General features: G+C 39.7%; 1 protein-coding gene across 8 annotated transcripts in view; it reads right to left on the bottom strand.

The window, feature by feature from the left end:
- Positions 1–11,194, bottom strand: part of SDK1 (sidekick cell adhesion molecule 1) — a 411,549-nt gene extending 400,355 nt beyond the window's left edge. For 2 of the 8 annotated variants that reach the window (XM_063343256.1, XM_063343250.1), the window contains exons 1-2: positions 10,652–10,778; positions 9,122–10,531 (exon numbers count right to left, since the gene is read on the bottom strand). In XM_063343256.1, coding sequence (XP_063199326.1) covers positions 9,122–9,593 — 472 coding nt within the window. In that variant the 5' untranslated portion in view covers positions 9,594–10,531; positions 10,652–10,778. The other 6 variants (XM_063343255.1, XM_063343252.1, XM_063343253.1 and 3 more) reach the window with 6 other exon arrangements.
- Positions 11,195–11,426: the final 232 nt, after the last annotated feature.

The following is an 11,426-nucleotide window of genomic DNA, read 5'->3' on the forward strand; positions in this document are numbered from 1 at the left end:
TCTACAAATTTCAGTAAGTTATTATATAAAATTTGTATTCTTTTCAAAAGGAAAAAAAACAACCCACAGACCTCTCAGTAGTTCGTGAAAGCTAAGAATCTTGCACGCTAGTTCCAAGCAAGAAGATGGCACAGAACGTAAAAAAAAAAAAGTTTAACATAACTAGAAAGAATATTATTTTCTTTTTAAAATATATTATTTTTAAAATGATGGTTGCACATGCCAATGCAGGAGACGATTTTAACAATAATCCACATACTTTTCTCTATTTATGACATGTCCAATGTTGCTCGTGATAAAGAAGTAACTAGCTACATTTGTAAGAAAAAAAAATATAAAGGGAAATGGAAAATTACTTGGTAGCATTTACCTTAAAATCTGGCGTTTTGAAGGGGCATGTATTAAAAGGAATTTTAAAAGTAACTTCAGTTACTCCCTCTTCAAAAACAAATCTAACTTCTTCATGGCAATAAAAATAGCAAAAGGTAAAACACAGGAGTTACTATTCTTGATCTCTTGCCTCTTGTCTTATCTAACATTTTTGAAACACAATGCCTGGGATAATCTACCATTAAACAATCTTTATGATTATCTGTTGTGAACAAGGTCTTCCAGCACAATAAAAGCCCTGCTTCAGATAACACCAGTGTCCTAGAAAAGCTATACTTTGTCCAGTTAGAGGATAACTAAGGTACCAGTTCTACATTTCGCATATAGAAACAGGGGTTTTAAAGTATCACCTCAGTCTTTTACTAGCAGTAGGCATTGTTTGTATTACAATAGCATGTAGGAGCAATAATCGGAGACCAGAAGCACATTGTGGCAGAAGCTCTATCAATCTGGGACAAAAAGATAAAGCAAATAGAAGACAACAGTGAGACACACAGATGGGTATACGTGCGAACAATGGGACAGTCTTCATCATGGGACAATGGTATTTCTAGTGCATTATTAGCTGAGCTACTGTAAAAGGTTTTTATGCATCATTAAAAAAAAAAAAGAAAAAAAAAAGAGTGGATGAAGACTTTAAAGGACATATTTGTTCATGGACAAAGAGTTTCTCCTGAACAACAGGGACAGCAGGGAAGATATCAGAAGGGTGCTATTTTCCAAACATTACGTTAGCATGACAGGTTAGAATCTGAGTTTATTCAACCTCTTAATACCAAAGGAAAGAAAACAGCCCCAAGCAATCTGCAAGAAGAGTTAGTTGTACCTCTACATGCACAGATTCAAGAGGACTTAAATTTCATTAATCAGTACACACATTTAGAAATACTGCAGAATTCCCCTTACCTCCTCCGACCCACTTCAATACTACAGCAGTGTGCCACTTGCCATGTGTTCCATGGCACCATACATTTCTTTTCCAATCACCTCATACCATTTAGTTATTTCAGAATTATTTAGTCATGAATGTCCTTTGCCCTTCTTGACAGATAAGAAATAAGAAACAAGTGACATTCCCCAATGTGCAAGGAAGATAGCAATGCCTGTGTTGTACTGAGTCTGTATTTAACACAAATGTTAGGGGAGCAAACAGTACCAGTATAACAAAATGCATTTTTTTTCTAAATGTCTGAACAATTTAAATATTTGCATTATAGTTCCATTATTTTCTTAGTGTCTTCCTTTAAAAGGTGGCATTGCTACTGAGTAGATTTCCTATGAACTCAATGCCAAAAACATCCATCAAAGCCACAACATTCTCTGCTAATAAATATACAAAGTTAGACAAATATGAATCTGAGGATAAAAGTGGCGTCTACGAGATCTTCTGATTCTTTGTGTAATAATGAGTTACAAACTTCAATTTCAGCCTGGAATCAATATGGGTCTGTTTTGGCAACAGGTACTGGAGCTATGTATCGTTATTCTCTACCTTCTGGTCCAAGAGGGCTATACCCAACAAATTATTTTTTAGATAACTTGTTAGACCTAGGAGTTTATTAGAAAAATATATGGCTTATGGCTTGAAAGACCATAAAGTGGTTTAAAGAGACCTAAGGGACAATAATTTATCTACCAGAATCAACTTTCTCTTCAGGCTGCCACAGTAGAGCATAGAAATGTGAAAAACAGGATTAAAGATTCAAGTTATCTGCTTAAAAACCGCAAATGCTTTATCGTTTATCAAAAATGACACTTCAAAAGTTATCTGGATGGTGTGACATAAGATTGTACAATGCACTTCCACATTTTGCATGAAGTAGTGTTAAAGAATTCCTTTTATCAGTGTTGTTGGAACTCATACCACCGTTTTTACCTGCTGAATCTGCATACTAGATACAAATGTTAAAAAGTAATAACTGTGGCATTTTCAACTTAAGTTACAAAATTTATTTTTTTAGGAAACAAATATTATTCCCATTATTGGTCTCAAGAATTTAGATATAAGAGGATTAAGGGGAATATTCATTTTACCTAACTTTAGCACTTACTTCACGTGCTTAGGTTAGGAAGACGTTCTTTAGGAAGACTCCATCTAAAGGAGGGAGAAACTCACTGAAAGGGTCTTTCAGAGAAGAGATCCAAAGTTAAGTCTTCTAAACCACCCCTTTGAAGGCACTAACCTTTCTATGTTCTACCCAGGAACAGTGGCCTCTACATGTTTGTAAGTTAGGCAGTGTACATTCCCTAGAGAGCCTGAAAACTCTCCTAACAATTTAACCTGATCTTAGTGATGGTTGACAGGGTCATGTCCCCCAGCCATGCAATCTCGTCACCTCTTTTGCATTGTCCCTGATGCTCGTGTGACCGCACTTTGAGCTAGTTCAGAGAGCTAAACAGCTGAAAATTAACTTTAGAAACACTTCCCTTAAAACGCCTAGATCTACATTTTTAATATTAGTGAGAGTGCCATTTGTATTACGCCTCGGGGCATTTCACAAATAAAACGTATGATTAGTATTTATTCTAGCAATATATTTATTCTTTTTCTTGACAAGGGCAGAACAAAAAAAAACCTCTTAGTAAACCAAAAATACTTATGCTCAAGATACAGTATACAAATACTGTGTATGTCTAGAAACCACAAATTTGTAGAATGAATAAATCTTACAAACCCAGTCATATACGTTTAAAAGCAATTAAGTTAGTATGCACATTAAAATAAAAGGTTCTTCTCAGCCACGTAACCCCTTGAACTCAGACCTGCAAGTGCTACATGAACTAATTCCTATAGAACCTACTGGAAGTTTCCAGGGCTGTGACGTTTCAAAGATGATGTCCATAAAGGAATCAGAAAGTTTTACTTACATGGAAAAAAAAATTCATTGCATCTATTTAGCACCAATAAACTGAGAAAACAATACACTTCCCATAAGAAAGTATGCCAACTACTACACATCTCCAATTTAATAAATTTAACTAGGCTACATGTGAGGCCACTTATCAGAAGAATCCTAGGGAATGAAAGTTATGAAACTGTCTGAAATGGTATGTAACAAGTCCAACAACATCACAAGCAGACGTAATTCCAGAAACCCCAAGTTCTTTGCAAACAGACATTTCATGGAGTTATATTTTTGTTCTGCATGAGCTATATGGGTGGTGAAGGGTCGTCTTTGAGGCACATGGAGCAAAGAGTCTTTATTCATTAGAAAATACTCACTCAATAGTCAGAAACAGAAACCAAGTCTCACCAATCACCTGCTTTCCAGCTGTAATAACTGTAAGTAAGTACTTTAATCCAATGCCACTATAGCTGCTAACAGTTCTTTCTTTAGTCCACACAGTCTTCTTGTGCTGAATTTAAAAAATTTGAAGTAAATGAAAGATGGAGCCAAGCACTGACAAGAAAACAAAATACTGAAAAACTGCTCAGTGAGCAGTATTCAGTCTTGGTTCTGACTAGGGGAAACAGTAAAATAATATGTATCCATTTAAACTTAATCATAATGCACATGCATAAAGAATTCAGATTAAAGATGCACAAACTACCTTAGTTCTGGCATTTTCTAATCTCTGCACAAATACTATAAAAGTTATTCTAGTTCATATGTTATAACTTCAAGAAAACACAATTTTGAAAGGACCAACAAATCATCAATTTGTTTGTTAAAACCTATTTAAATAGATATTATATATGTATATATGCAGAAGGAGGAAGAAATGTCTATTTCTGCAATGAACTCAGCATGAACAAGATTTTGCTCCATGAGGAATCTAATTGCCCACAGATTCATTACTGCAAAAATATCCAAGTGCACCAAATAATTAATCCATCCAGAATGGGATGTTCAGGTAAAGCTGTACACAGAGTTGCTAAATGCATGAAAATCTTTTATTTGAATCAAGAGCGTGTTCAAGACTTGTACATATATGCTGGCAAGAACAATAAAATAACAACAAAAAAAACCCTCTGAGGCATACAAAAGCCCAAGCCCTTCACTTAACACTCTCCTAATAATTCATGTTGTTTATTAAAATTTCTATGGTTAGTTTAATCAGTCAGACAATCTTTACAATATTAGCCAATATTTGTCTTGGTCATTCAAAATATATGACTATGCACAGAGATGACAGAACCTTTCAGAACAACCTTTCAAGGATTATAAGCCACAGACATAGATTCTCTTCCGTTCTTCTTAAGTGATGTGAAAGTCACACAGCGTAACTCTGAGCCTGAACTGCCACAACCTTTCTCTCCATACCTAGGTAATTCCTGGTCTAAGCATCTTCTGGTAATGCATGAAGACAAAAGTTGATAAACACCTATTGCATATGGTCTTCCTTCACCTCTAATAGTGCTATTACACTGCACTCTCAAGAAACAATCTGAAACACTGTACTTAAAATGTTAATGGGCATGTATACATATCTCTTTGAACTTGCCTTGAGAAGTCTTGAGAATAAGTCATTTTTCAGCTAAACCTAAGCATATAAGCCAAACACAGATTTACCACAGTAGAGAGAGTTAGAAGTCGCGTGATATGGCCACAGACAAAGCCCACTCTCTCCACCCTATTTCTGTTCAGACTAGGCTTGTCTCTACTCCTCCAAATAATTTTTTAATTATTATAATTATATACACAAAGAATTCACCTGTTTAAAAACTAGCACATACATAAAACACAAGAGGTAAATCCAATACAAATTAATGAGTTTCCAATAAACAGTAACAGAATCTTTTGTAATTAGAAATGCATCATTCTACATTTAATTGAGAATGCTTTTTGCACTCCAGTAAGTATTGCCCTCACATTTAACCTTCTCTCTGTCCTTCCAACAACTAAATACTCTATGCAAGTTGCTTATCATCTCTGCATCTAATGCAGTTTGAAAATTGCTTGAAAACACTTACTACACTTAGCATGTTTATAAGTTACACTAGATCAAATATTTGAATGGAAAAAGTTGGGCCCCAGAAATATTTTCTTCTATCTTCCATGTCAGGGCTTCTGTCAAAGCATAACAGATATGAATATCACCTTAAATGCACATTCCGGTACATGTAGAATTCCGAATTACAGATTTGATCAAGTAGCATAAAAAGATTACACTTCCATTGATATAAAGCTAAGAAAAATCAGACAAGCTTCTCTTTCTTAGTATTTAAAGATACCCATCTCCTGTTGTAGAAGCTTAAAGCTTTGCACTGCTTTTATCTATTTTAAAATCATTCTGAACAACAGCCATCAATCTGAAGAAGTATATTTTCTAAGTATTCTTTCACTCTTCAACAAAAGACAGACATTGGGAAGGTACTTAAATCCATTAAGACGCACCTACAGTAGCCTCTAGCAACTTCCAACCTATTTAAATAAACAGGATTTTTCTATTTCCATACAAATATTCTAGTATTTTAGTAAACATTTTGTACCTCAGTAGGCATCAGTGTTTGTTAATCTCATACATAACTAATAAATTCCAATCCTGCAACGAGCTCTGTTTTCAACAGGACTATGCCCAGGCATGCTAGACCACTGAGCTGGAGGTCACTGCAGGATAATGTTCCCCTAAGTACAATAGTTAGTTACTGTGTCGAAATGATTCATTTCTACCATCACCTTGCAAATTCTAATTTGATAATTACAGTGATTATCAATTAGCATCTCATCACTATTTGAAGACACACAATGACTTGAGGCTAACTAGCACCTAATACTCAAATTTAACAAAAATGCCATGAAAAGAGGCATCATAGCAGAGGCCAGAGGCATAAAGAACTGAGTAAACAGAAATGTCCAACAGTTTTCAGCCTCTTACAGGTTAATTTTTCTGACAAGCTTCCCATTCACAGATGGGCCAATGTAGCAAGCCGGGTGAGAGACAAACATAGTCTGAACCAAGTCCCTGCAGATCTGCAGTCATGAGAGAAGCGGTGGTAGCGCTCCAGGCTATGTTCATGGGACAGGCCACAACCTCTGTCATCTGTATGTTTCTTCCACCCAGAAAATCACTCCCATCACGAGAAGGTCTGCACTAACAAGACTAAGGTTTGAAGAGAACGCTTTACTATTCAGTGCAATAAACCGCTGTATGTTTCATAATAATTAAATTCACTTAGAAAAGGAAAAAAAAAATCAAATAAATCGTTATATCTAATTATGTAACACAACTACGAGAAGACAGAAAAGCTGAAGAGCTAAGTACAAAATGAATTTACAAGTGGTTTTATCTACAGTTCGCTTCTAGATCTGCTTTTACATGGATGATCGTTCAAGTCTAGAGAATACTCAACCAACCTGTTGCCGTTGAAAACCTTTTCTTCCATTCACCTTACATCATAAAATAAATAATCTCAACGACTTTATCTAATCTGTTTCCTATGAAATAAGAGCGTGCATTTCAGTATGCCCAAAATAATTCTTATTTCTTTAATGCTTAAATAGCTGTTATAGAAGCATTAGCCGGTTATAGCATAGGTATTATGATTCATTCAAAATATCCATGACCCATATATTTAGAATGTTCATTTTTTTATCACATAAAAAGATTGGAGTCATGTAATTCTCTCATGCATACGACCACATCATTCTATTAAAAACTTTCTGTGGCTGTAGCAGAATTTCCATTTTCATGAACGACTTTTATAAAAATTGTCATTTCTTTCTAAAGTAAATTTTTGCATAAAAATGATTAATGTATTAGAATCCATTAGAATTCAAAGTGCAAAAAGAACTGTAAGTTTTAAATGAATACAAATTTTGGGAAAACCTAATAGAAGCATTCTGCATTAAGACCTCCATGCTGGTTTACGTGTCAAAGAATTTTTACAGGACTAACTGTGGTTTGTGTTTTCTGTATTATAGGAAAATAGAAACGTATTTTGTTTCCGCTGTATATAATTGTTTTATCTTTCATTGCTTAATGTCTTCTAAACCCCATACCTTTATCTGCACCAATATTTCTCAGAAACAGCGTATCTTATTCTCTTTGCTTCCCCTCCCCCTCTTAAATATCGATGGATAAAACTAACTTGGTGTTAGGACATTTCATTAGGAGAGTTTGTAAACACCACATAACTCCATGAGAAATATATAAACTAAAACTGATACCACTGTGAACGCTTAGTAATCTCAAACATGCTATGGAGAATTTTTTCTGTACTATGTGCTAAATAAAAGTTTCAATTCACTTTTTAATCCAACAAGATGGCTAGTTTACTATTAAACCAGAGAAAACTGTTTTACATGGCATCTAAATTGATTCCTGAAACACTGGCACTTAAAACTGCCTTACATGAAAAATTTTTGCATTTTTAATGTAAACAGCAAGAATCATCAGCATTTGTCTTCCAAAATGAAGCATCATGTTGGAATCTATCAACACCAACTACCAAAAGAAAGAGAAAAGTGATGTGAATTTTAATTTGCAGAGAGAATTATTTCAGGTATGTCTTGTTTCAGAATAACAATACCCTGTTAGGGCTTGCAGGCCTCAGCATAAGTAGTTTTGGAATAGCAGCGACAGCATAAACAAAGCACTGGAAAAGGTTTATGAGGGTGGAGTCCATTATTAAACACTGGATTAAAACTCTTCTGTATCCTGCGGCTCCAAACTTTCCGAGGATGCAGCAGTAAATCCTGAGCAGACAAACTACAGCAGACTTGGCTTATAACCCCTCTTCCTCACCACACAAGCCCATCCAGTTATTAAAACTGAATGCACCGTTGTTCCTTATGAAATACTTGAAAACAAAGAACTAAAACACAAAGACCATTCCCCTTCATAGAGTATTAACTTCCGTTTTTAATAAGTAACTCATCGTCCCACACGATACAGTTCTGCATTGTCCAACACATACCACTTCAGTCAGACAATGCACACAGCAATAAAACTCAACCCAGCAAAGAAAAGTGAAAGCTGCATTTGTTCAGCATGTTATTTGGCGCAGCCAACTGTAATGCTTCTGCCTGCCATTTATTGTTTACTCTGTCAAAGGATTATTAAGAATTAGACTACATTTGGCAATTTTTTGAGAAGGGAATTTACATGCAAAGTGACTGACACTTGATATTTAAAGTCTATTGGTCGACTCTGACCCTTCGTTTACAAGTGACTCATTTGACTGCAAGGATCTCTGATGTGGAAATGCTCAGATAGGAATCAATTGCAGTTTTTGTCTCTGGTAAATGTTACTTGGCAATCCAAAAGAAACGAACAATGCTCGAACCGAGGTTCACATAGAATAGTACTCATACGTTTAAAGAATTCCTCCTACATGCCTGATTTACTTCTAGTCGCTGGATTTATGACTCCCCTTCTCCTAATAACTTATCTCAGTGCACAGTGTTTTTAAGCGCGCACACACACAACCAGCAGTTAACTCTTTCGCTGCCTAAAGGAACATAAATGTACGGACGTATTTAAGTAAATAAAAAAGCAGGTTTGGTCCCGGTAGGGTTTTTGATTCCCAGTGGGAGGTGGGGATAGGGGGAGGATAGGACGAGAAAGGGAAAAAAACATGTAGGTACAGTTTGCAAATCCCTGTTCCATAAAGAAACGATTGTGTGTAAGAAACGACCATTCCTACATGAAATCAGCTCAATGCGAATTCCGCAGTTTACCTCTGATAAGGATAAAGTAAAAGGGTTTCTCTGCACCCGAGCGAGATTCCCTTCCTCTTAGAAGGCAGATGCAGCATTTCTATAAACAAAAATGTCTCTAGCCCTACCTTGTGCCAGTACTTGCAACATGTGGAGCTGAAGCAACAGAAACGCCCACCATCCCCGACAGAAGATGAAACAGAAGTTCAACTTTATCATCATTCCGCCTCGCCTGCTATTCCTTCGGGCAATAATTTCGCGATCCACCTTTCTTCCAACGGTTATTGCCTCACTGATCCCCATCCGATCCGACTGCCTGCCACTCCTGACAGCGCTTTGGTCATTGCTCATTCCGCACCCCGAGGCCGGGCTCTCTTCGGTGGGCTGGGAACATCGCCCGCTGCCTTTGCCCCGGAGTTTGGGGGGACCTGAAGCCCCCACTTCCCAGAAACGGCGGACTCTTTGATTTGTGCTCACTTTGCATGCAACCCGAAAGGAGCACTCCGTGTGCCTCCCGGTATGATAATCGCCACTTAAGTCAATGTTTCTTGTGGAGGTATTGATTGCACCAAAACAACCAGTCAGAAATGTGAAACACATGTTTCTCTGCACTGTCACATCCAATGCCTTCAACAGAGAGGGGGTAAGTTTATCGGCGTCAGTATTTCAGTAAATCCGGATCCTTCAGCACATTGCTAACAGAAACAGAGAAAGACTGATCCATCTTAGCCACCAGCAGACAATCCAAAGAGTACCTTTCATACCGCAACGATGATGGAAACTGTTACCCCTGTGATTTTTATGAAGCGTAGTGAGTTTTCCAGCATGCGTCCCATTCTCCTGTAAAAACCTTGCGATGGAAGTGTTAAATTCTCGGGGGGGGGGGGGGGGGTGGGAGGGAGGGGGCGGGAGGGGGAAGCGTCCAGGGAAAAAAAAAAACAAACCTAATTGAAAGTATCTCGCTATTCCTTGCGCTAAGGATTTATTTCAGACAATTTCAAGATTAGCCATGCAGACAGGGTAGTCTCCAGATATCCCCGCAAAGCTCTGCATAGTTTATATTAATCCGATTTTCCTTTGGATACAAATCTCTACCGTCAATAGAAGGGTTTGAAGGGTCCTCGAGCAGGTAAATTGAGCAGCTCTGGCTGTGATTCCAGCTTGCTGTGCAGTCAGTCAGCCACAGGCCAGCGGCGATGTCACTTGAACTCTCACGTTCAGCCGGAGGTAGGGAAAAGCTCAGTTGATCGTATCTCCCTCCTCCTCGAAGATTGGTGCTGATCTCTTTCTCGCAGGGAGACCACGACAAAAAATCACCTCTAACATGTAAAGCGCTTTTCTTCTGGCCGGCTGCGGACGCAGCGAGGAAACAAACGCTCAGCTGGATAGTGTCCGGGGCGGGGGGGAGGGAAAATCTCCCGAAACAAACAGCAACAAGGTGAAATCCTTCCCGCTTTGCTCGGATGGACTCCTGCTTTCCTTGTTTATGCAGCCCAGGGATCGTGGTTCTTCCTCTGAGCGTCTCTCCCTCACAGAAGCTGTAAACACAAGAGGGAAAGAGCTATCACAACAGCAGCAGCGGCGGCAATAAAACCCCACCGAAAAAAAAAGAAAAGGAGGAAAAAAAAAAAAAAGAAAGCAAGCGGTGAAGGTTTTACATTTGAACAATGCGTCGGGTATTGTTTCAGTCCCGCCTTCCGTAAAGGGAAAAGTTTCGTGGGAGATTCCCTCCCCCCTCCTTATTAAAAAGAAAGAATACGAGTAGTTATAAAAGAAGTGCACCCAGGATCAACGCAAGTTAAAAACAAAGCACCTACGCGCGAAGTTGATCGAATAAAAATCTCGTCGGTTTCCCCCCTCCGCTCCCCGCACGCCAGCCTCAACTTTTCTCGCCTCCTTCAGCACAAGGGCGGGTTTAACACCCCCCCGGGCGCCCACCTCGCGTCCGCCGTCCCTCTCACCTCCCTCACGGCCGGCAGCCGCGCTCCTCGCCGCCCGGCTCCCCCCACGTCTCTCCCTCACACACACCCACTCCCCGCCGCCCCGCCTCACCCCACCTTCCCCTGACCTACACCTCCGCGGGGCTGTGTCTGGGGGGCCGAGGGGGGGAACACCCTCCGCCGAGCCGAGGAGGGGGCTGCCGGGCGGAGGGTTTGTCTGTGGGACTGACAGGAGAGGGCGGGCAGGGCGGGGGGTTCAGTACAGGTTTCGTTACCGGCTCTCCACCGGCAGACGGAGGAGGAGCGCCCGTCCTCAAACCACCCCCCGCACCCCCCCCCCCCCGCCTTTGACCGCGAGCCCGCGCTAACGGCCGCGCGCGTGCGCGCACGCACCGCCGCGCGCCCGCGCCAACGGCCGCGCGCGTGCGCGCCCGGCGGCCCGCTCCGCCGCGTCCCCGCGCTCGCGGCGCCCCCTAGGCCTGGGAAGCGCCTC

The sequence above is a fragment of the Chroicocephalus ridibundus genome, chromosome 8, assembly GCF_963924245.1.
Source record: "Chroicocephalus ridibundus chromosome 8, bChrRid1.1, whole genome shotgun sequence".
NCBI classification, from domain to species: domain Eukaryota; kingdom Metazoa; phylum Chordata; class Aves; order Charadriiformes; family Laridae; genus Chroicocephalus; species Chroicocephalus ridibundus.